Genomic DNA, 26,770 nt, shown 5'->3' with positions numbered 1-26,770 from the left:
TAATGTATAGAAAAATGTCAAAGGTGTTTTTATCCCATCAACATTGTGCTATTTTTCCTTCTTTAAAATAAATAAATCCATATTTGTATATGTAAAAAACCTTTCACATCCACTTGTAGATTTTTAAAAAGCTTTGAAAAAGTTGTTGTTAGAGAAAAAAAAGTGTCTCTTCCTGCTTAAACAGCATTAATCACATTGAGTCTTCAAAATACTGAAAAAAAGTGCAAATTCAAAATACTGCAAAAAAGACTGCTGTTCGTAATTTGTTGTAATTTTATGTAGCTGAAATTGTTTGTTAGTAGTAGTGAATGGTGTGTGTGGCTGTTTATCAGTCTTTATTATTGAAATGTTGCTATTTTCAGTGATCACCGGTGGAGCTTTAAGTTTCTAACTCACTATTATTTTTTGCAAATTCTCAGTGCTCCATCTATCCCTTGGAAGTGTGCTAAATGCATACAGTAAATAATATTGACTAAATACTTACTAAATAAGTTTATTTGTAGCCTCATAATCAGTTACACTAAATAATAAGTAATGCAATCATTTTAGTCTATGAATAAATATGTTTGATATAGTTGTATATAAAAAAATAAAAACATATGAATGTACTCAGCAAAAGCACCCACACAAATAATATTAAAAAAATGTGTATGGATAAAATAATACACAAATATAGGTTATTATTGTGTGAAACTGAATTTAACAACAACCTGCCGGTTTTCTGTAATTTATATCGAATCTGATATTAAGGGTCATTCTAGAACAAATCTGTTTCCTCCAGTGAAGTTAACAATAAACCTCCAACTCTAGTTTCGGAGATAAGAATACTTTAGATAAAATTTCCTTCAAATAGAGAATATAAAATAATAATTAATGTGCTTTTTAAAATCTTAATTTAAATTAAAAATATGCACATTCACTATATAAGTAAAGCAAGTAAGAATTAAAATAATTCATTGTCTTTTATCCTGCAGTTGATTATTTCCCTTTTAGCCTCACAAGTATAGTAGTTTACAAACATTGCAGTATTAAATCAAGCTGCATGTGTCTTTTTCCTGATTTTTTAATATTTTCTTTTTCTTGTCCTGTAAGTCAAAGTTGCCCCTTATCTCCTCATTACAGTCACAACTGGAGGAAGATTGCAGCTGGATTGCAGCCGTTTACTTGTACTTGTAAAAAGTTTTAACAAGTTTCTCTTTCTTCTTATATCTAAATATTGGAATTTGGAGTCACATTCAACCATGTATAATATGTAACTATTATCTTCATAATTATGTCCCAGAATGTTTAATTAAGTACTCCTTTAACAAACTTTTTAATAACAAACACACTGAACAAGAACAACAATATATCTGCAAATTATTGTGTATTGTAATGTAAAAAACAACATATTCTATCCCTTTGAAATAACTTCCAGTTGTGGAATCTTTAACACCTAATTGTTCAGTAGGAGAGAATAACATTTTGTGGCACTGAAATAACCGTTCTCGTTCCAAAGAAATGTGTGATTTTACAGAGAATGAAAAGGCATTTAATTTGCCACCTTTGCATCCACTAGCCTAAGGCATTTATTCCAACCCCCTGCAGAACCCCAAAAAACAAAATGATACAGTATGTACATACCTGAGATAAACAGTTCAATAGAATTGCCAATCCAAGTCTTTGTGAACATCTTTGGTCAACAGGTAACATTTGTTTAAAAGTACTGACAGTTATTTAACTTTTTTGTGTGGGTGTATTTGTATTATTCATCATTCATTCATTCATTTATTTTGTATCAAGGAAATGTGAGATTGCATCCCAATTTTGGCACAGTGGGATTACAAAACTGTTACATTTATTAAGGAGAAAAATCAGAGACGGACAATATAGATGGACATCATGAGTTAATCAAAGGGACAACTTGTTAGTTTTGCATGTTAACTGAGAAAATGAAAACATGGTATCAGTAAGGGGAAAAACAATTAAAAATTCTGAGCATATGCAGCATAGACGGCACTATGTGCTGCTGCAACAACAATTTCATTTTTTTCTTCCATACAAGGCTCTGAATGTTTTCACTGCCTGAACCCTCCTATAAATAAGTGGAATTGGTAGTCTTTCTTTGTTTTCAGGGTTATATTGTGGTCATAGTGGGTATGAGGGCTGAGATGCAAACCCTTTGTTAGGCTTTACAATACTCCTATCCTACACTGAAAAAATTGATCAGTTGGATTTACCTGAATAAATTACTTCAGCTGGTCACAAGTAACTGAATTAAGTTGTCTCAATTAAAAAATAACAATTTATTGAAATTAATATCTTAAGTTAGTGGAAGCTATTGTTGTAATTGTTACCAAACTAATTATTTGGGTTTAATTTAAATCAACACTTCTATTTATTACAAATTAACTATTTGCTTTAGGTCAAGACAGATTCTAAATTTTAAACCCCCAACCTTCAGTTCAGTAAAATAAATCAAAACATGAGTCAATTTAAAATCCAATCCTGTAAAATGTATTTACTGTCCAATAACTGGCCATACACATGACACATTAGAATTTTAAGCCACTGTCATTGAAACATTTTTTGGGGAAAAGACCCATAAAGAACATGTCACCAACAACAAACATGCCAATTAATACAGCAGCATAAACAGACTTGGAATGTCTTAATAAGTAATTTAGCAAGACAACATGCCAGGGGACGTATGTGCACTGTCCTTTTCAAATAAATCAAGACAGTTCTCCCCTTTCTGTCCTTGTCAGTGTGAAGACTGTCACATCCCACCCTTTTCTTCCCCACACAAAACAAAATGTGAACCGTTTGCAGGTAAACGTGCATACAAGACATTAATACAAGCCACATCCAAACTAGGCAAGCAGATCAGTTGAGGGAACACTCTCCTCCCCTCTCCCTTTCCGGCCCAAACCATATTAAATTTTACAAAGTCAAAAGAAAAAAAAATGTGAGAAGAAAAAAAAGAGCCACCTTCCATCTCCCATGTACACAGCACTGTGTATGTTGTGGTTCAGTGAAAGCACTTCGGCAGACATTCTGTGAACATCCAGCTGCATGGGAATCCTCTGGACTGCCTCAGAAGTGTATCGGTGGAGCTTTGGATAGCTAAGATTAAGACAGTATATGAGTCCAAACAGCATGGCGAAAGCTGATGCCACCGACTGCAGTTCATTGAGCACTTCTACTCCCTCAATGGCAACGCCGATGTCCTCAGTGCAACCTAGAGCTGCTCCCCCTTCCCTTCGTATCACATATATGGCCATGGTCTGCTTCTCCAGCTCCCTCTGTGCCTTGTCTCCTTCAGAGTCCTGAAAAACAAGAAGAGGACGCACATAAGGACCCTCCATCCTTCCTCCTTTACCCCCTCTGAGTACCCCACTCTCCCCTTACACACATCCTAGTACCCGACCCCACCTGTATCCTACCCATCCAATATCCCACTACCCCACCTCCCCACACCCATCCTATTCTGTCCCCCTCCATACCTAGATGGAACAATTTATTTTACCAGATACTCTTTGATAAGGCCTGCCTCATCCTCACCCATGTACATGACGAGGGACTTGAGTACACACTCTTGCCATATATTGATGTCCTTGGTCTACAGACAAAACAAGTTATAAAACAAGTTATAAAAGTCACATTAACAACTAGTGACAGTCAAAAGACACATTTTATATTCTGGTACAGTACTTGTTGCTATCCATCTAAAGTTATCTATTCCTGCACTGCAAGCATGGGCTCACGTACGCACACATGAGCTGAGGGGACAGGTTTATTTTTTTACCCAAAAAAATGCAGATATACCATCTTTTAAATATTATTGTTTATTTAGCAGATGCCGTTTTCCAGTGCGTATAACAATAGCAAGATATGTAGTTAATCCAATTACTCACTTTTTCAGATGACTTGTAGATCAGTACTTCTTAACTGGAGACAGGCGTTTGAGGCAGACCAGTGCTCGACTGAACCAACGTAGAACTCTGGTGAGTTCGATAATATATGATCGACTTTACAGCGCTCCAGCAAAAAGCCTAAAACCAAAATGAAAAACATATTTTGTGCACAAAAGTGGTATGTCACGGTATGGTATGCCATACCAATGTATTAATGAAATATGTATTTAACTTAGCTCACACTCCAAGCTTACTACCTAGCTATAGGTAACCAAGGATTCTTTCCACACCAAAGACTGATCCTCAGATTGGAAGCTGTAGGCATTCAGGGTAATGTAAGTAGATGGATTATGAACTGGTTGATGTCTAGGAAACAGAGGGTGTCGATTAGAGGAGTCGCTTCTAACTGGAGTGAGGTTGTTAGTGGAGTTCCACAGGGATCAGTACTAGGGCCTTTGCTTTTTCTAAGCTATATTAATGATCTGGACTCAGAGATAATTAGCAAATTTGCAGATGATACTAAAATAGGTGGCTCAGCAGATACAATCTCGGCAGCACAGGTTATTCAAAGGGACTCAAAGGGATAATATTCAGTTGTGGGCACCTGGCAGATGAAATTCAATGTGGACAAGTGCAAAGTAAGACATTCAGGTCACAAAAATGTCCACTATAATTACACTATAGGAGGAATAGAACTGGATGAAGTAACGCATGAGAAAGACCTAGGAGTCTACATGGACTCCTCACTTTCTCCATCCAAACATTGTGGGGAAACAATAAAAAACAAAAACAGAGTGTTAGGGTATATTGTCAAAAGTGTAGAATTGAGAACAAGGGCAGTAATGTTAAGACTGTACAATGCACTAGTTAGAGCTCATCTGGATACTGTGGACAGTTCTGGGCTCCACACTTCAAGAAATATATCGCTGCTCTAGAGGCAGTTCAGAGGAGAGCAACCAGACTTATTCCAGGTCTGAAGGGAATTTCCTACTGAAAGACTGAGGAACTGAACCTTTTCACCCTGGAACAGAGGAGACTATGTGGGACTAGATACAAGTTTTCAAAATCATGAAAGGCATCGACCACATCAAACCAGAGGAGCTTTTCCACATCAGCAGGGACACACGCACCCGGGGACACAAATGGAAATTGGGCTTCAAGGCATTCAAGACTAAAAACAGGAGACACTTCTTCACACAGAGAGTTGTCACAATCTGGAACAAACTTCCCAGCGATGTGATAGAAGCTGAAAATTTTGGAACATTTAAAAATAGACTGGATAGGATCCTTGGATCACTTAGTTATTAATGGACACCAAACGAGCATGATGGGTCGAATGGCCTCCTCTCGTTTGTAAACTTTCTTATGTTCTTATTACAAAAATGTCGAAATATAATACAAATTCAAATATTTTACTGGCAACATTAACTAGTTTAAAGTAATAACTGAATAACACGCAAACGTGAATGGATGATTATTGATTATCTAACCTCACGCATGAAAAGAGCAATGCCACCTCGGATCTTTCCCATTTCCTGATTTTCCCCCCCACATACATTGACGTTGTGTGCGTCACTGATGTCAGAGTGGTATGTAATGCGCATGCCAAAGAAATACTGAACTCAAAAACAGGATTCATTCAAATAAAAATGAAAAATGTATAGAAAAGTATTTTTTCCATTGATATAATTCAGAAGAAGCAGTTGAACTAACCAAAGTATAATTCTAAGTAATACCTATTAATAACAATAATTAAAATCAACCACAACCCGGTTACACTTTTTTCAGTGTAGCCAACACTAAACTTTGAAGCTAAACCTAATATAATGCACCACCTATCTTAGTAAACCCAGTTGAAAAGCAGCCCTTACACTGAGATAATCCATTGTATTGGGAATTCCAACCCCAAACCTATCCATAAGACTATTGTGAACCCTAAACTTAATTTATCTCCATAATATACCTAAACCTGGCAATACATTACTCTATAATAACCCATGTGTAACCATTCCTAACATGAAATGCATCCCTTATCATATTGTACCACAGAAAACTCAGCCTTCAGCCAAGTGTATAGAAATAATTTCCATGCATGCAATAGGATCACATGCTATTAGCCCCAGTGAGTCTCACCCACAACATGACAACTGAATTAAATTAGCATCCATGTGCATTCTTAAAGGCACTGACAATCACTGAAAAGTAAAAATGTCAAATACTTTACTACAGACATGATACAAACAAACAAGGTTATACAACCAAATAAATATATAACTATAAACAGATACATTCTTTGTGGACTTAATTTATGCTCGTTTTATTTGATTAGGCTACTTCTTTTCAAAGCCGGTTCCTGCCACCTGCCGCTGCGTCAGAGTCAATCGAGCCGGTCACAGCGCTCTCGATGCGCGGATAAATCATAGCGCAGAGCTCGACACTCAGACAGTTATTCTGATGTTTTTCACTATAAAGTAGTACTGTATTTTCCTGTTATTAATTATTGTTTAAGCCACATAGTGTTACGTTCTATTACTATATATAAATACATAACAAAATAAAAAAAGTCAGAGCCGGGATAATTGTAAAAATAATAATAAAAAAAACAAACAAACAAACAAACAAAAATAAACCTAAACTATCAATGTTTTATAGATTCGTTTAATACAATGTACGTTTTTGTTTGACCGCATAACGCGTGGTTAAAACCATATACTTTATACTACGGGTATATAACTCTCTACTTTTGTAACGTACTTCTATTTATGGCGTTGACTTACTTTACTTTAAAAAAGTAAAGTAATAAAGTTAACATAATAATAATACATTGGTGTTGGTTACTTGAACAAATAATAATAATAATAATAATAATAATAATAATAATAATAATAATAAAATGTTTAGTCTAAGTCAGAATCCCGAATAGGAACTGTGATATTGAACTCTATACTTTCATTATAAAGTAGCCAATGTGGAGAAGATCAGCAGTTACACAATATCTATCTTGTCCATCATTCTGCGCCAACAAAAAATGTGCGCTATCCCAGAGTGCACCATTGTTTGAAAAAAAAATTTGTACAGTCTATGGTGATGACGAATAATTCCGTGTGCAACGTCACTTCCTGTTTATGTAGCAAACGTCTCTATGGATACAGTCCGCTCGGAAGTTGTGTTGGTAGTTCGGTATGTATAGATATGTTTTATATATATTATTTACACAGTCATTTACTGATATCCTGTGTAATTGATCCGCATTGTTTATTATTATTATTATTATTATTATTATTATTATTATGGCAGACAAACATAATATTCCATACCGTTTTGCAGTTATAAAACGTATTGTTCGATTCTGTACCACATATGTTTTTAAAATGTTATCAAAGGGGAACTTCTGAAATCTTCTAAAAGTTGAGAGATTGCATGTGTGTCATACGTCACACCCAGAACGGGTTTCCTTCTCTTTTTTACAAACTGAATCGCGGTAGCGTCTTTACCGTTTTCATTGTAAAGATATTGTGACTGCTCAACACAACAGACAGGTGTTAGGAATTAATTAAATTTTTACTCAAAAATTAAGCAATTGTTGCGTGTTGATATTGCGCAGAAATAAAATAACTTTTGCCGAAATCGCAACTTGATTTATTATAAAGACTCACACGAAAGACTTCTGCTGCATGACAGGTGATCGTGAATGGAGGCAGTAGAAATGGATAAGCAGGAGCAGGGAGAGTCAGGGGCTCCTCACTGGGTGGCAGAGCTGTTCCCCCCCAAGTTCACGGTACTGGATCTGCTAGAGACGGGGCCGGCCCCTCCCCTGCTGTCAGAAAGACTGGCCGGGCTGAGGGCCCTGGGCATACAGGAGTCCTACCGGGCAGCACTGCAGGAGCTGCAGGGGAGAGAGAGGCAAGAACGGAAGGAGCAGCTCTGCAGGATGATCGCCTGCGAGCCTGCCAGCAACTTGGATCTAGATTCTAGCCTCTATGGGCCGGCTGGTGCAGGAAAGGAGGGGGTTGGAGAAACGCAAGAGGAGTGTGGGGAGAAGGAGTGCATCTGGGACGCCAAGGAGCTGTCGGCCCTGAGAAAGGCCATGCAACAGGGCGAGTGTGAGCGTCGGAGGCTGCAGACTCGTCTCGCTGAGGCCCTGTCGGAAGCGGAGAGGCAGCGTGGAGAGCGGAGGCAGCTGAGCAAGGCGCTGGCCACCATGGAGCAGGAGCTGAGTAGCGCCAGGCAGGAGAGCACGCGTCGGGCCCTGCACCTGAACACACTGCTGGCCGAGGGTCTGAGGAAAGACGCCAGGCTGCAGGCACTTGCAACAGAGGCCAGGGAGAAGGAGGTCGATCTGAGGAGGCTGAGGCAAGAGCTGAGGAAAGCTGGGTTGGAGGCGCAGGAGGCGAGAGTGCACAGCTCAGAGCTGGCTGCAGAGCTGAGTGGACTGCGGGAGCAGCTGGAGGTGGCAAGGGAGACGCAGGCAGTGGCGGCATGTGTGCAGCAGGAGGCAGCCGTACAGAGGCTGCAATGGGAGGTACAGGCCACCCGAGCCGAGCTGGAGGCAGAGAAACAGAGTCACGCATGCAGCCTCAGCGCCCTGGATTTGCTGAGGAGGCACTTCTCCAGTTTGCCTTGCCCTGAGACGCATGAGGGTCTCACTACAGGCATCTCGCAATTTTCACTTTAATTACACACACAAACGCCAAGCCACTCGCAATCCCTAGTCGTGCAGGTATTGACTGTTTAAGGAATGTTCTCGACACAACTAGTCTTCCTGTGTTTCCTTGGACTCCCTCCTACTGTTCATCCCCAGGCCTGTAAACTGGAGAGTGAGAGGAGGGCGTCCAGGTTCACCTCAGTGATGACCTCATTCTGACAGGAGCACGAAAACGCCCAAGAAAACCAGGAGAATTCAGCACTCGATTACCTGGATTTGATCTTTGCATTAAAGTTTCCCGAGTAAATAATGAAGAGGACACTTTCATGACTTCCTTCGTCTACAAAAGAAATGTAATCTACTTACAGAAATAGAAGTCTCAGGCTGAAAGAACATACCAAGGTACTGGTTGGATTGTATGGAAAATGTATATCTATGGCACCTATGTTCAAATAAACTACTTTTGATAATGATGTGCTGTACCTCCTAAGATAAATAAATACACAAAACTGATTTGTAAGGAATTTTAATTTTATTATTTCATTTTTTTTTAAATATACTTCCCACATCATTCTTTAAATCACCATTTAAATTGAATGTACTGTACATTTTACCATCTTCCCAAACTAGGAAGTCTTTGGAGACAGAAGCCATTCAAAAAATGGCCATGTAAAGGTAGCATTTGCATTTTTCCATGAATGAGAACAAACTGAGAGCAGAAATAATAGAATTACAAACATTCTTGTAAATTAATGAGCCACCCATATACATTTTTTTACATATACATATGTATATATATTTATTATTATTATTCATATTCTTTGAGTCCCCATATCTTGGTTATTTACTAACCAGGTAGAGCAGGAGTGCACAACTCTGGTCCTGGAGAGTCACAGTCTCTTCTGGGCAACAACCCAATTAAACGGTTGTCCTAGCTGTATCAATTGAATGGATGGTACTAATTCGTAAGGTGATAGTGGCTTAAAGAGACTAGAATAAAACCTGCAGAGTTGTACACTCCTGAGTTACAGCATCTGTTCCACATTTGCTCCCACAAAGTGTCCCTCAAGTGCGGTTCAAGCTTTGGGACCCAAGGCCCACAATTAATTGTGCACTTCCGGATCTGCACTGCTGCTTGCATACTGCATACACAAGATTCTCGCAGGTCCTAGACTTGAGCACAATGAACGAGGAGCGTATAAATAAATCTTTTTAGAAAACCGTGGGATTGGGTGCAGACCACTATGGAGGTCCCTGAGGACCACAGTGGAGAACACTGTCCTTAAAAAGAGGCACCAATGAGTCGGTGGGGGAGGTAAAATAAAATACATAAATAAAAGAACATAGACTTGTAGACCTTAAAAGGTCCGTAAAGGGGCGTTTTCGGCATGATGGAAAATCTGTCCGTATTAACGAGCAGGACTGAGACCTTGCACACCCATGCTCACCCCTTGTCAATTTTCTTTCCTTTTTCTCTAAAACAGAAGCTCAAGTTAACAGGCCACCAATGAACTGACATGATTAAATAGTTTTTACCTTCCTCATTACCTGTTGATTTTTATTGCATTATTTATAGCTTTGCCAAAAAGTGGAGCTGCATTTACTTAAGGGCAGCTGTATCTGAGGCTCCCCAAGTACACGTGCGATATTGCAGGTATGTCAATAATTTGAAGAGATTCTGAGACATGCAGACTATACAGTGTTCTGCATAGTTTTTCTGAAGCATTTTTTTTTTTTTAATGTCACTGAAAAGTATGCATGTTAAAGGTGCCAAACTGTAAACATTAAATGGGACCAAGTTTATTTTATTTTCCTGCAGCCTGAAAACCGACTGAATGGACCCACTGTGTACAGAAAGCCCTTCCCAGCACTGGAAGACAGTCTGCTGTCCTTCAGTGAGGTCAACTGTAGAAGTTTACCCTTCCCAGGTGCCCTCCTTAACCTGGTTTCCCGTTCTGGGCATGCTCCGCCAATACAGCAGCTCCCAGTGGGAATGGAATCTTCCCGCTCGCTTTAACAGCAGGTCTTCTGCCAAACTAATCTGAAAGGAGAAGATTTGTCTCCTGCCCATTATTTTGTGCATTCCTTTGTTTCCAGTAACTTTGTTTTTCAGTTTAGATAAAGAATCCTCAACTTCAACCTTCAAAGGGTCACCAGAGGGTCGTTTGCTTTTCAATCCTTAATTAACAAAATTAACCCATTAACCCTTCTCCCTGGCCTGGAGAAGCTAGGGTTTACAGAGACCTGCAGAACTTGTTGGGCTGCGGTCCTCAAAAACTGCAGACCCCTGCTTCCCCTGCTCAGAGATAAACTGTAGTGACCGTTAAATCCCTATCAAAGAGCAGGCACCATTAACACTACAATAAAGAGAGAGAGAAACAATGTGCTGATCCATCCTAGGTCTCTATTCAGAATGCCTCCACTAAATATAGGACAGGCATCGCCCTGTATCACTGATCTCATTTAGTTACTGTAAAAAACAAACAAACAAACAAAAAAAACTAATAGTTCTAGATCTTGATAAATACACACAAGCTATCTGCAAACACCACTTAAAAAACAACATAATGGATGGCCGCTTTTTATATGAAGCTTTTCCTATTTTTTCCCCGCTAGTAGAAACCTGCCATCGTATTTGCTTTGCATTTTTGCCTATATAGTGCATGCTGAAATCGGCTGAACTGTACCCCCAATTTTAAAAGGGAGAGGAAAAAAAAAAAAAAAGATAGTTTAGCATTTTCGTTAAAGATTTTTTTTACACTTGCTTACAATAGAATGTTGCAAAAATATGAAAAAAAAAAAAAACATTCGATGAGATGAAGGATCATTCTGAAAATATGCCTTATTTAAGGTGATTTCATTCAAGTTTTTAGAAAGTTCAGGGAAAGTTTTTCACCTGTGGCAAGAAGTGCTGCATTTCCCTGGCATTGTGGGTAATACTGGGGTAATGCTAAATATAGGACCATAGCGGTATACTTTTATAAGGAAGGGAGAATCTTTAGAAGTTATTTTTCAGCACAAAGCTTTCTGTTCAATCTTCTCCCTTACTTTCACCGTTTTTTGTTTTTTTTTTAAATGCACAGCAGTAGTTGTCTTTATGATGCAGGAGATCCAGGTTAAGTTGTTTCCTTTCTGTCCTCCTAGCTCAACATTCTTTAAAATCCCGGTTTACGAATAAAATCAGCACCCTCACTGAATCCCTGCAGTTTAACTTTGATTTGTGCTCTGTGGAGCAGGCTTCCCCCACAATAGGAATATCTGTGCTGTGCTTATGCAGAATACCAAGAACAAAACAAACTGCTAGATATATACACCATAATGATTTTCCAGGATCAGAAACAATTCAACTGCTACACACATGTAAGCTTTAGGGACCCCAGAACCCAGATGTTACATAAACCCAATATAAAAAAATAAAATAAACAAAAATGCAGTTATCAATCCCTGGAATTCAGGATGGCAATCACATAATCCCTTCTTTCACTTATTTTCCAATTCCATCTTTCACACACTGAGTGAAGAGCTTTACATTCTTATTTCTAAACAGATATTTACCCCAACTGTGTGTAAAGGTTTCTTTTTTTGTATGTGTTTTTTTCACATTCCTGCAACACCTAATTTGAAAAGGTGAAAATAATCAAAATAAAAAAGGAATAAAATAAAAATGGCCTTGCTGAATCAGGAAATATTTATTATGAGCTATACATCATAAAGGTGCTGCCCAGCTCTGACCCACAGGCAGCGGATCAGCAGATTCGGGATCGGCAACTCAGCCCAGCCTGGGACTTGCACCTCTAGCCCTGGGTCTGCACGACTCAGCCACCCTGTGCCAAGCAATGCCACCCTGGACTTGGCTCCAGACAGACATTGGAGGGAGACAGACAGACAGGGCACACATTCACATGTCCTCTATACAGTACAATGCACAATATATTCAGGTGCCAGCCTAAATAGAGTGCAATTGCCGCAGCTCAGAAGCTGCATTCGTGTGTGATTTCTGTCAGGGTTCTTGAAGGGGGGGGTGGAGGGTCTGTATTTGCTCTATAAAATTAAGAAACCAATCAAAATGAATGTCAAGCACTGTCAGGAAAATTATTATTTTTTTAAGGCTCAGTTGAGTGTAGCGCAATCTACTGTTCGTATTATACCAATATATAAAATGTGTGCATGTGTATGTATATCTATCTATATAAACATACATAGACACACACACACATTATGTATATATATGCTTTTTTCATAAATAGATTCTTACAAGGATAACAGACAAAAAAAAGATATACTAATATAATATAATAAATTGTTCCTTTTTTTTGCTTTTGCTCTGAGAAATTGGTCTTAATTGCAGGGAAGGCAGTATTGCCACTGAAAAAACAAAGTCCCAGAAGCAGGGGATTGCATGCAGCTGACGGTTCTGGAATGGTGCAGGGACTGGAATGTCTGGGTGGTCCGGGCATCCCACCTCTGCCAGACTCCAGTGGGAGCGGAGGGGTCTGGGTGGCAAAGGCAGCCGAACACCGAGCGGCAATGGGGTTATGGAAGGAGAAGGGGGCTGTTGTTGACATCCTTGGGGGCTGGGGGAAATGCGCAGGCGGGGCACCTATGTCTCCTGGGGCGCAGCTCTCTTCAGGTCTCGGATCTGCTTGATCAGGTAGTTCTTCTCGTCGCAGAACTGCTCGTCCTCAGAGCGGTCAGTCTGGAACTTGCCGAGGAACTCCACCAGCTTGGCCTGGTTCTTCAGCAGGATGTCCATGACCGGCTGGGTCTTGTTGGGGTTCGCCACAAACACCTGGGGACGCCAAACACAGCGCTGTCAAGACGAGGGCTGAAAACCAACCTAGCAAACCAGACTTGGGAGATGGTGTTGGGAACTGTAGCTGTGAGTGTGTGTATGTGTGTGAGTGAGTGGGAGTGGGAGTGCATGTATATATGCGTGTGTGTGTGTGTGTGTGTGAGCGTGAGGAGAGGTTTCCACCATTTTATTTTGAAACTGCCTCTGTGCACCTCTACACAGTTAATACAATTTGCTGTTGTTGAACACTGATAGAAACGGACAGAGGCCCAGAGAGAGAGAGACAGTGCAGCCCCCACTGCCCTTCTCCACAGCTGCGCACCTTGAAGACGTGGAAGGCCTCAAACTGGATGTTGCGGCTGTTGTCCCTCAGCAGGTTCATCATGAGCTTGAGATTCTCAGCCCGGCTGATGTAGCGTGTCATCACGGTGAAGTTGTGTCTGTCCAGCAGGAGCTCACCTAGCAGCTGCAGGAGAGAGAGAGAACTGAACACAGGAGCATTTGGTACAGTCCTTATCTTGGAGGTTCCACTGTGTCTTTAGCTCCTCCACTCCTCAGTATCTAGTTCATCCTCTATGTAATCCATTGCCATACATTTTTAAAGGCCCCACCTCTCCCCACCCCCACCAAAGATTTTAAGGTGCTGGCGATTGGCAGACACTTATAAAACCTGCTGGATTCACAGCCCCCCTTATGAGGAGTGGAATTTTGTTTCCCCCCGTTCTAGAAATTACAAAGGGGGATGGAGGGATTGCACATGGAGAATTCAAACAATTAATCTGGGGCCCAGTTATATGAAGAAACACTCAAATACATACACCATACATAAATAAAGGTTGTAAGTGCAAACACTGAAGTTAAAACACTGAGCAGTAATATGAACTGGTGAGCACTGTACCTTCAGAGACTGTCGTTTGGTAACGTAGTTCTCAGAATGCAGCAGCTTCTCATAGTCTGTAAACACCTAAATAGCAAAGCAGAAAACACAGACATCACATTCACAGTATACACCACCCATGACCGTATAAAACAGATATCTGCAGGGCTAAAAATAAAAAAAAAAACACAGAAATTGTTCACATACACTTACCCGGTCATAATTTGTCTCCAAGAAATCAGCGCACATGATCTTGTGTCTTGTTAGCAAGTCCTGGAAATACAACAATTTTAAGCACACAAGCTAAATCAGTGGTATATCAATACATTTAAATGTGGGTGGGGGGTTGCACAAATGTTTGGGCCGTTTAAGAGAACGGGGATGTGACTGACTGAAACGGGCATCAGTGCCGCACTGCCACAGGGCACAGACTATGGTTTGGGTGCTGCAGGGTGCAGGGGCTGCTCCAGTTACCTTGAAGGAAGCGAAGGCGTCAGAGGCGATGTCAAAAGTGCTCAGCTCCACATATTTGAAGAAGTTGTAGAACTGCTCAGAGAACAGGATGATGCGCGCCAGGGGCTCATGACGCAGGGTCTCCCGCAGCATCATCCCGCAGTTCAGCGCCACCTCCGGGCTCTCGTACCTGCAGCAGCCAGGGCCACAACCATTACACGTGTTATACAATACACTAAAATGAATCCAGTACATTCAAATGCAACGCAGCCCAATGTTGGGTTCTTATATTAAAATTATATTATACTGCTTTAGATGGGATGGAGTCAAACCCAGGCTCTTCAGGACTCACCCCTCCAACGCATTCTGAAGTAATACAATACTATTTAAGCAGAACGCAAAGGCATGCTGGAGCACTGTCGCCCAGAGCTGAAGTCAAGCGTGATAAACTCCACTTAGGAGCTCTTTCACAAAGACAGGCTTCCACAGAGAAGAATCTTGACTCTCCACATTCCTAGTGTCAACCACATCTCAGTTTCCCAGGTTCGTCCTCTGCCCCCAGTTTCTAATGCCGTCAACTCGTATACGTTATAAACCACACCTGTTTCTAAATTAATTTGATAGGAATAAAATGTCAAAGTCAGGCAGCTGTGAATGTAATAGCAGTGTCCGTGATTAAACAGTCCTTCTTTCGGTACAGTCGGATGTGGCTATGGAAAAATTCCTCGTTCACGAAACATTCACCACTGTGACAAGTTCATACTCGCTTTATGTTCTTCCTTACGATAATAAAAAGATGATAGGATGAATATGAGATGCATCAAATACAAAGCCTTCCAATCCCTCTAGGCCACCCCAGTTGTTCCTTTTGATGACTGGGACTTGTCCACCCCCCACCCCTGATGTCTTAGGCTCTGTACCTCAAGCGCCATTGTGAACACGTCCCTTAGCAAGCAAAGAATGAGGGTTTTAAGAATTTCAGTCACACAGTTTCCTACTTCAGAAACTGAGGAAAGAGTCTAAAAGGGATGAAGTGGAAAAAATAAATTTATTGGGAAATCCAGAGCTTGTCATTTACATTGCTTGACTGGTCCCAAAAAGAAACAATAATGTGAAGATAAAAGGACAGAAGCCTCTTTTGATACCAAGAAACGTTTCCATTACTGTACTGTATAAATTAAGCTGCTTCAGATTCTCTTTGTTATGCTGAAATGCAACATGCTGAAGTACAGACCCCCCCAGTGGAAGGACATCAAAGGAACAACAGTAGCCAAGAAACCAGTTGCAAGCAGACTGTTCAGTGTGTAAAACTAAAGATTATCAGACTGTTTGCACTGATAACGATCCAAACTGAAACTGCAATCAGGGAATACAGAAGAGGAGGAGTTACAGTTACAGAACAAGCTTAATAAGGGCCAAGTCCGCTGCTCTAACTGCAGCTCCCAGGTAAACTCCAGATTGTGTACAGAAAGGCATGGTATGCGCACACATGCAGCCCCTGACAAGACATCATCTGTGAGTACAAAGATGGATATCCTGCAGTCTCACTCAGCTGCTGGAGGAGCGCTTGCCTCCAGCCCAGACCACTGCAGCAGCCCAACTGTGGCACCTGTAGGCTGTGTGGAGATGGCAAACACACAGCACTCCCCAAGCACATGCCTCAGAATGACAGGGGATGGCATCGGACTCCGCATTACCAACACAAATCTCCAGTGTAGCTGTAGTTCGAGATACTGGAGCAAATCTAGCACAAGAGAACAAGACTTGTTGTCTTATTTGTTTGTTTGTTTTGAACTCCTCAATGTGCCTGGACTGTTTTAGTTCCCCTCCAAAGCCTGTGCCAGCCCTGGGTGCCCCCACCACCACTTACCCCTTGAGCAGCATGAAGAGGATCTGAGGGCGAGAGGAGATGTACTCCACTGTGGGAGTCCGCGTTCCAATCTGCCGCCGTAGAATGTTACTGAAAATCTGAACCACATCTTTTTTTCCCTTGGGTTCAAACAGAAAATATACATATGATTAATGAATTGGTGGATTGGTTGATTGAATTAACGCAGTGGTCCTCAATCCTGGTGATACACTGACCCTGCTGGTTTTTGAGTTCCCTTAAAATTAAGTATGGCATTTGCCTGCGTATGCCATCAACTACAGCACTGGTCTAAAACATAAGCTTAAGTTCATCAACAAAAGTTCAGGTTAGAGATGACCATGGCTTTTAATTTATTAGACTACAGTTCATATATAATCGCTGAATGTTTTAACTTAGGAAATCTTAACTTTCATTTCCAAATTGAAATGGATTCCATCTAATGCTCTAACATGTTAAACAAAGAATTACACATTTTTAGTCCAAGATCCCCTGATAAGAACACGAATAAATGACCCACCCGCCCCCTCACCCCTCAGGAATGTGTTCTGAATATCTCCAGGGGTGGATCCAGAAAACAACAAAACATACCCCCCCACTCCCCAGATCAGACAGAACAATACACTGTCCTGTGCATAAAGAAGATCAAATAAATAGTGTATGTGTGGAGGTGGGGTAGGGGGGGTCTCCAGGATACAATCTGGAGAATGTAAAATGTATCGGTCCACCATGGGGTTGGCGGAGGGGTGGGATGCACTGTTTGTTGTACAGCTCTGCTCTGCAGCTATCCCATGCCACCCTGTGTGTATTGTTTGGCATTTCTCTACTGTCCACAAATTGTATCACCCCACCCCCCATTACACAGTGTAACTTGACCCACACTATTTCTACTGTAACACTGGATAGAAACAGCAGGAGATGCATCTAGGCTCACCTCCTGTGCCGGCGCACTGGTGCCCCCACCCCCCCCAGCTCCTCACCTCAAAGTCGATCTTGGGCAGGTTGGCTATGAGTGCAATGAGCAGGTTGGTGTTGTAGAGCTCCTGAGCCAGTTGCGCCACAGCCTCAGTCTGGGGCTCCTTGTCGCTGGTGCCGCACAGGACTTCCTTGAGCGAGGACAGACTCTTAGACACTTCCTCCACCACCTGAGGACACAAGAGACTGCAGATCAGACATGCTACAGACACACACAGATGGATATCTCTATCTCTATATGCCTATATATCTCTATATGAAAGATAAAAACTGTAATCATCTGGAGACAGACAGTCGCCCTGTACAGTGCAGGGCACAGCGGGGGAGAGAAAGAGAGAGAGAGAGAGAGCGAGAGAGAGAGCGCAGACAGTCATGTACATTCATGTCATTATGAGTCACCCAAAAGCAGGTGCAACTTTCAGGAACAACAGGAATTTGACAACACAGTGGAAAGTGGCGCTGTTACATGGGCCCTGAGTCAGCACTGTGTGAACTGCCCGTCTTTACTCAAGGGTTAAGCACAAGGTCATATAATTAATTCTGAAGCTCAGATCTTCTTCATCAGATTACTTATTTTAATGTAGTTGTGTTAAATCAGTCAAGACACCAACTTTCATTTCTTCATGTTTTTCTGTATGCCAAATCCAATAAGTTTCTTAAATGTTTTCACGTTCACCCATAGGCGGACTAGCCAATCGGGCAATTTGCCAGAAGGGCCGGTCAATTTTTTAGCTCGGTGGGCCGGTCAATCCATGTAGGATCCCATGTGCACATCGCCAAATCGCACCCAGAACCGCACATCAATCTTGTATTACTGATGTTATAATATAGACGTAAAATGGCAGATAGGCATTTCAGTTTCGAACACAAGGAAAGGATCTCCCACAGTGTGTAGGAAGTATTTCAGGAAGTAGTTGTCAGGAAGTATTGATAATGACCACTGGTAAATTAGAACACAAATCAGTGAAGCAAGATCTCCAAAACATGCTATTTGTAACATTCCCGTAGTGAACAGATTCTATTGTGTAAGCTTGACCTGCCTGTGTAGAGCAAATAAACCTACTGTGTATTGTAGTGAAAGTAAAGCACAATACATTCTTATACATACGTAAAATAACAATGGAAACATATGTGTAGAAACTGCGGAGTAAGGGTAAGGCAAGGTAATTATTTAACAAAGTTTTGAGTTGATCCAGGCCCGAATCAAAATTCTCACAGAAGCCCGTCTTGGTAAAACTCACCTTTTCACATTTCTTGCTCTCAGAGGCCTCGCATTTTTCCAAGAAAGCCACGTTCTCCTTCAGGCTCTTGACAATCTCAGCTGGGCTCTTCTGCGACTTGCCAAAGGGGAAAGGCATGGTGAGAAGGCGATGATGGCACTATTGGGGGTGCAGCTGGAGGCAGTAAGGCAGAATTATTGACACCTACATGTGGAAACAGAGACACCAAAGGAATGGAAGAAAGAAAGGATATTTTAATTTGTGACATGGCTGGCAGATGTATAAACTATAGAAAGGTATGAATTGTGCAAATACATTATGTAGAGCACTTTTCAGAAATACTACTGTTACCCCTCTCTCTCAAGTCTTATTAAAGTGCTTCCCTGCTTCCCTTTCATCTTCCGGCAAAGGTTTAAAATGGCACTGCCAGGAAGCAGGGGAATTATTTTAGTGTCGTACCATGCCCGTTTGCCCTTTCAAAACAATCGTGATTCAGCACTGACACTGCTCACGGTCACTTAATATGATTATTTTTCAGATTCAATGTAACATGCCAAAAGGATTAGGGAAATAGCAGCACCAATTAATATAACCAGAGAATCACAACTAATGTGTGTAATAGCAGATTAAACAAGTAGCAAATCAAATAACAGGACAAAAATAGACAGAGTAAACTGCGCTGAGAGGGTCAAATGATACTTTGATTCAAGGAAATGTTCTGTAATGGTGCCAACTGTAATTTTATTAATCAAAACAGTCTTTTGTGGAAGAATAATGTGGTGCTCAGCAACAGGATGAAGCAGACACTCAAAAATCCATGTTTGCAATGCAATTTACAGATTGTACATAACTGTGCAACTTTAAAGGGAAATATGATGGCACACCATAATCCAAACTGAACTGAAATGTAACCAATAGACTCACCAGTAATTCTACCCTCTGCACAGAGCAATTTGTGATACAGCACCCAGTTGCATAACTCACAAATATCTCATTGCTTTAAGGCTTGGTCATCCTCACAGGAACAAAACATTTTCAGAATCAATTCAATTGAACTTTTGCCAAACCAAAGCAGCCAAAACTGCAGAAATCTGCCAAAACAGCCGAATCCGCCAAATAGCTGCAGGGTTCCTAAACAATATTCAATTAGCTAACAGGGCTCTCAGTGCCACTGTACCACTTAAAGTAACTGCTGGGAAAGCCAGTGCCATGGGAATTTATATTATTTAAATGTATATTATTTATATATAAATAAAACAATTTTTTTGTGGTGCAGTGCAGGGTGGGGCACAAGATGGCCACCCAGAAGGGCACTGCATCCCCCAGAAGCCCTGGGGGATGAAATAGCACTAAGAAACACCTGACCCACAGGAGGCCCCCCAATTGGCCAGCTCCTGAATAAAAACAGGAAGCCAGCATCATCTCTTGTTGGGAGGGGAGGAGGGAAAGGCTGGAGGAGAGTTGTGAGAGTGTTTAGTTGGCTTTTGAACTTTGGCTTTTGGACTTTTCACTATTCTTCTGGACTCTGTATTTGGACTGGTTGCTGGTTATTCTATATTAAGAGAGTGATCCGTCACCAGTTTATTTAGACTCAAACAAGGAGCTAGGGTTTGGGTCTTGTTTTGTATATCCTTTGTTTAATCCACTTTGCTGTATAATAAATCACCTCCTTGCACTGCAATCCCTGCCTGTGTGTTGCTGCTTCCTAGACCCCACCTATATATCAAGCCCTGGCATCGTGTCCATCCCCACATGGTGTCAGCAGGTGTCAAGTGGTGGAAAATGCAGGAATGGGCTGTGAAAAAAAATATATATGCTTGCTGGAGAATGGGCACTCTGCACTGCTGGTGAGGGATGGTTGACAAGCCTAATCCTCAGAGGTGCAAAGAGGCAGTAGCTGCTGTTGTCCACGGTGCTGGTGAGGGCTGAGGTATTCCTGCCCACTGATTGTCACAACAGACAAGGAAGTGAAGATGCAGCTCCTTTAATCTGCCCTAAAGTGGGAGATGTAGCTCTTCCCAGAGGGGAGTTGAAGAAGTACTCCCGTGGCTGACTGCAGATGTGCCAGGGTAAGAGCAAGAAATGTCATGGCCAGAACAGGAATTGCCATGGCAAGAGGAGTCTTTGTGGTAACCAGAGCCAGTAGAGCCACTGCTGGGGCCGGAGCCACAAGAGGCTCTTCCTGTTGGCACATTCTGGGCTCCCTTGGTCTTGTTCCCCTGCTCCTCTCCCAGCTTCCTCTGCCCCTTGGCCCTTGACGGGGCATCCCGGTTGCTGTTCCATGTGGTGTGGCTGCTACTCGGGCCTCCTTCGTCTTCCCCCATGGCCCCCCGTCATTGTGCGGTCACTGCTGTGCCCCTCCTCTGCTCCCTCGTGGATCCTGGACATCGTTCCATCTGCCTACTGTCATCCCCACCTCCTGCCGCTGTGCCCTGGCAGCCTGCCTGTGGTCCCGGGGCTCTGGCTGCTCTCCTTGAGCCCTCTGTAGCTGGCTCTCAATCACATGCTTGGTGCGCCTTCTGGGCTGGTCTCTGGCGGACCAGTCACCCACGGCTTCCCTCGTGAGGGGGGTGGTGTGTAGTGCTTTTATGAAGAAGACGGCCAATCAGGGGTGTCCTGCACATCAAGTGTTTCTAAGTGCTTCTTCATCCCGCAAGATTTCTGAGGGATGCAGTGCCCTTCTGTGTGAACAATTTGTGCCCCACCTGGCACAGCACCACATTATATTATATACACACACAAATCACACCACACATTTTACATCCCTGTTTCAACTTCTGCATTATCTGGCTCCACACTAGCACTGCAGGACCGTTTCCACAGCTCCCTACCTACTTACAATAAAACTGTGATGTTGAACACGCACAGCTTCAAATCATAACCAAATTATAATAAGTCCTGTACATCCATGGGACTCCACCCAAAGTGTAGAATAGCCTGTGAGATTGCTGCAAATCAATGTTACGGGGAAGACGGAGGGATGTGAAACCACAAATGTGGAGGAAGTAGTGTATGACCCCCATGTTTATATATGCTGTGGGTGGAACCAGGCTCTGACAGCTCTCCTGAAATGTCATTTTTGCAGGTCAAGGGTGACTAGATTCTGACCAGTCCTTGAGGGCAAGACTTATTCTATCTGAGCTCTTCACTATGCAAAATATTGAACTAATTTAGCCCTGCGGTGCTATGCCAATTTAAGCAGACCTACACACTACTGGGTTGCTTGCACTGGAGCTGCAAGCAAACCCAAACAGTCCACCTTGAATATAAGCAATGAATGAGTGAATGAAAATGACTGTTTTGCTGAGGATGTCCATGACCATTTTGTCTTAATAGCAAAAAGAAAGGATCAGGACAAATAATTAAATGAGTAATGGAGAGAAAGAAAGAGCTAAAGAAAGAAAGGACACACAGCCCTGTGTGCTAACAGGTGAAGCTGCCAAAGCTGAAAATAAAGGTTTCCCCACAACTAATCCACAATGGGTTTCTTGGGTTTGTCTCCAAAGCCCCTTTCACACTAGCACACCAATGTGGGTCATGACCCCCTTATTTGCAACCCAAGTTCTGAGGTTCCCATGTGTGAAACTAGAGCACAGACACGAGCAGAAAGGAGGTGGGTCAGCTAGCCAACACTGACCAGGGGAGAGCAAGTGAGCCAAAAGGCACAGAACACTATGGGCTTCCTGCAGAGACCGCAGCTAACCTGTTGGACACGGAGTCATAACCTGGGCAGGGTCAGCCCCGGTAGAGGATGCTGGTGTGAAAGGGGCTGAACTCGACAAGCACCTTAAGAACTGGGCAAAGCTATTTAGTAAAAAGGTCCGGCTCAGAGGGAGATTAGGTGAAGTATTAGGTAGTTAAAAATCTGTAATCAAGTAAGGTAGGTAAAATCTGTGGTGGTACAAAAGACCCAAAGATGTCATTCCAGGACCAGGACCCCCAACACTGGAGACTATTGTAGCACTAACCTCACACCCCATAAACTCGCTAGAGTACTCTGTGTACTCCTTTACTTGTACACAGCTATACATTGGTACAAAGGATGCCTTTCAGTGAGATTAGGGAGGAAACACTAAGGAGTACCCCCTGCACTACCGACCCACCCACCCTCTCTCTCCAGCTGTAGTTTATTGTGCTAAACTAGCACAGCCTGAAGATACGCTGCTCTGAAACAGCGCTTGCTTGCCTAGTAACACAGCAAGTTAAGTACAAGCGCGTGAGGCGGCAGTTGCACAGACTGACATCATCGGCTGCATGTCATGCGCCCAAAACCTGTCGAGCAACTTAAGCCCAATAGAAAGCATCATGTTGCAAAGAATAGGAGCAGTTTCGAGCGACTATGGAAAAGAGGGAAAACAATGTACACCCTGCACAACAAAAGCAAGTTTACTTCATTCCTTGTGGGTGAAAGTTTTTCTTTTCTCCTCCAATGTGACCTCTTAATGACTTGAACAATATGTGTGTGTTAAACTAATGGAGTATATAAGGAATGATTTCTAGACACTCTACCACTGCAGTTCAATTTTAGCCAATTAATTCATTGTGAGCATATTGCGAATTTTAGTCCATTAAGCTGTAAAACATCAGATCGATCGATATTTCAATTTTGCAGACTCGGGTCTTTTATTCAATTTGTACATACTAGTACACGTCCATCAAAAAGCCTCACACTGGGAGTGATACAGAAAGATATAACAGCTGATCACCCAACATACACCAGCATACTGTTACGTATTATTTTGTTATATGTATAAGGAGATTAGCAGCCATAGCAGACTGTAACCACAACATCTGACGTCGAAATGTAAAAATAATAAGAGATCAAAGTGGTTTTAAAATGACTGTGTCAGGGAATCTGTTTAAGAGAGCTGTCACGGTCACTCACTGGAAAGACGACACCGTTTAACTTATCAATGCCCATTACGTAACATTTCACGTGTGTCCAGTTGAAAGAGAAAAAATGAACAAAGTCCCGGTTTCATCACTGGCTCGGCATGCAGGGCAACAATAAGGGCGTTGTGTCTGCTCCCAATGCAGAACAACAACTGAAGACTGCATCCCAAACGCGGCCCAAGTGCTTGCATGTCACACCACCGATGACCAGGAGCCGCTTGCATTTACATACCCCTATCTAGTATCTATCTATCTATATATCTACCTTTTTAAATCTCCAGGTCAGCGTGGTAACAATATCTGACGCTGGTACAGGAAAGTCGCAATGAAACAGGAAGCAGCTCATTCTATTACAAGGACACTCAGTATTCGCATTTTATGAAGTCCGGAAACTTTTGCATGCTAGGATCAGTACTTCACACACCATAGGCCATGTTATTATAGTGGCTGGGTTACAAATAAAATATAGGTTACATACACACACGCATTACAATGCTACGTCATATGAATGAAAACCCCCCAAAACTTTAAAAAAATCGTATTTCCTGTTAAAAACGATTCTACGCCTTTAGTTCGTCAAGGTTAAAAAAATGCAAGCTCGGTTAAATATATATATTTACATTGCATTGCATATTTCCGGTTTACTTAGAAAAGGGACTGCGTAGTTTTCTGCACAGGCAGTGAGCCGCAGATGCAGTGTGGCTGCTTGCGCTAGACAATGGTCGCGTTGTCGTAGCGCAGATTTCCGCAGTCCTGCACAGGTCTGCACTTTTCTTAATGTAATGTAATGTAATGTAGTTGGTTCAAAAGGTGCAGATCTGGGCAGAACTGCGGAGATGTGGACCACAAGGACCCGGCCGTTGATTGTAGCGAAGTGCTGTCACACTATCACTGGCGTGTCAGACTTATTGGTCGTTCACAGAAGTAGCACCGGTACATTTTATTAGAAGCAACAATGCGATGAGCAACATAGCATCGTCTGAGCTGGGCAGACAATTAAAGGGTTTCATGTAAGCAGCAAATCACCGTATTAATTGTCGCTTATCAAGCTTGTTGCACTCCACACAATGACAGCTCTGAATTACCTAGGCTAGGGTAATGTGTTCGTCCCCGCCTACTATACATACGCAGCCCTACGAGCTGGTACTTTTCCAAAGCAATATCCGGTATCAGTCAATTGTCTTAGTTTAAATACATGTAAAGATAAAAAGTAATAATATGCTCCATAAAAAAGATTTAACAATCGCTGTCCTTTTTTAAAGTATGGTTATATTTGGTTTTGTACCAACATTACAGACTTAACATCGCAGAACTCAGAACTTAGATGTATGACAATAATAATAAAAAGACACAAACTTTTTTACAATTGTAGCCGTTCTGATTATTGATCTTTTTGCTACATTGTTGTCATATTGAATCCCCACTCGTTTATGTGGGGGAAATGATCGTATGTAGAAACAAAACTGTCAGAATTGAACATGCTTAAAGCAAAAATATAAAGCCAAGTACAGGCAGGACCAAGTAAAAAAAAAAAAAAAAAAAATGAAAAAAAAAAAACACATACTTACCGATCGCAACTTTGGTATTAGATAACCGACAGGAAGTAAGATTCAAGCCAAAAACGATCATAAAATAAAATAAATTAATAAAGTATTGTCTTCATCCCTGAGTCCGTAGCTTCTCTCGTTCGCAAAGTGCCCCTCAATTTCTGCCCAGCCTCCTCTTCCTTTCCTCTCTTTCTTTCTCTATCGCTCCCTCCCTTCTTCTCTAGCAGGAGCTGGGCGGGTGTATTAGCAGGACTCGCGAGCAAACTACATCCGGATTGACAGTTATTCGGACCAATGGGAAGCGATAGAAGTCAGACCAATGAGATAAGGTTCTATCGAACACTTGGCATTCTAGATTAGGAAATGTGTCGCCCATTCTCCTCCGAATTTTGAGTAAATAATACCAACAGAGTTCCAGAAAAACATGAGTTAAACGATACATATATATATATATATATATATATATATATATATATATATATATATATATGAACATGACACTTGTGTTTATTTATTTATTTATTTATTAGCAGACGCCCTTATCCAGGGACAAAATATAAGCGCAATGCAAAAATACAGTGCAATTCAAACCATAATACATTTTACGAATTCAAATTTACACAATATATGAGGTCTTACATCCTGGATTGTGAGAGCAGACAAGATGTTAGGTCACAGTCAAGGGCCAAGGTAAAGGGAAATCAAAATAACAATACGAGTACTAGTAACGCAATGTGAGGCGTCAACCAAATAAATAAAATAAATAAATAAATTATAAACAAGGAGTCAGCCTCCTGTCTTCTAATAATTCACTGACAATGTCACATTTTATATTCATGGCATTTTGCTTGCAACAAACTTGAATGCTATGTTGTATTTTTTACATTGTTTTCTCCTTTCACTAAACCATGTTTCTGCTAAGTGACATTGTACAATCTTGTTAGCTGATGAGGATTATTAATAGTATTGTTGTTGTTGTTGTTGTTGTTTGATTATACACTTTGTGTTTTTAAGTAATTCAGATCAATTGAAAGAGGTGGCTAAATATTTTCATTTAGCTACAAAGACCTGTATTCCACAAACAAGTGAAACCAGTTCTTCAACTATTATTACCACCTGAATGCCCAGTATAATGGCCCGTAATTATGAATATAATACTACTGTAGCTATTGGGGTGGTCAAGTTAATTTAAAAACACACACACAAGAAGAACATCAATGTTTTATAAGATTGCTTTAATGTTCCATTGTTTGAGTGTTGATGTTCTCAGTGTTTCACCTCGTACTACAGGCATGTGTGGTTAATATGACTGTAAGTTTCTGTACATATTATGAAACTTCCATATATATATATATATAATGTATGTATCAGCATATTTCTAAATCTCTGTTCAGAAGAGTGAAAATCATGTTTTGAGTACACCCATTTAAAAATGTTTAAATTTGTGGTTTGTGGAAGTGATGTAATGTGTAATTTTCTCTTTGAACCTGCTGGACCTGACTGAAGCCAGGTGTGGAATTTCCTTACAGTAGTTTAGTAGTAGTAGTGTCTGTAATACAGGTTATAGCTGACCGAAGATATTTGGGTGAGCAGTGTTGTCAATGT

At 41.4% G+C, this 26,770-nt stretch overlaps 2 protein-coding genes across 3 annotated transcripts; one reads left to right on the top strand and one right to left on the bottom strand.

The window, feature by feature from the left end:
- The first annotated feature begins 7,007 nt into the window (after window positions 1-7,007).
- Window positions 7,008-9,054, top strand: ccdc160 (coiled-coil domain containing 160). Its single transcript, XM_066715212.1, has 2 exons — window positions 7,008-7,076; window positions 7,578-9,054. Exon 2 carries the CDS (start codon window positions 7,588-7,590, stop codon window positions 8,569-8,571), a length of 984 nt encoding a protein of 327 aa, XP_066571309.1. The 5' UTR covers window positions 7,008-7,076; window positions 7,578-7,587; the 3' UTR covers window positions 8,572-9,054.
- On the bottom strand, window positions 9,052-25,384 carry cab39l1 (calcium binding protein 39, like 1). Of its 2 annotated transcripts, none has more exons than XM_066715211.1 (9): window positions 25,187-25,384; window positions 18,747-18,899; window positions 17,511-17,675; window positions 16,534-16,652; window positions 14,685-14,853; window positions 14,424-14,483; window positions 14,232-14,297; window positions 13,656-13,799; window positions 9,052-13,330 (listed from the first exon to the last, which is right to left on the bottom strand). In XM_066715211.1, exons 2-9 carry the CDS (start codon window positions 18,861-18,863, stop codon window positions 13,142-13,144), a joined length of 1,029 nt encoding a protein of 342 aa, XP_066571308.1. In that variant the 5' UTR covers window positions 18,864-18,899; window positions 25,187-25,384; the 3' UTR covers window positions 9,052-13,141. The 2 variants fall into 2 exon arrangements, with proteins under 2 accessions (XP_066571308.1, XP_066571307.1); XM_066715210.1 differs by having other exon boundaries at window positions 18,747-18,929; window positions 25,187-25,383.
- Window positions 25,385-26,770: the final 1,386 nt, after the last annotated feature.

This window comes from Amia ocellicauda, chromosome 10 (assembly GCF_036373705.1).
Source record: "Amia ocellicauda isolate fAmiCal2 chromosome 10, fAmiCal2.hap1, whole genome shotgun sequence".
NCBI lineage: Eukaryota > Metazoa > Chordata > Actinopteri > Amiiformes > Amiidae > Amia > Amia ocellicauda.
This window is presented reverse-complemented; position numbering and strand designations above follow the sequence as displayed.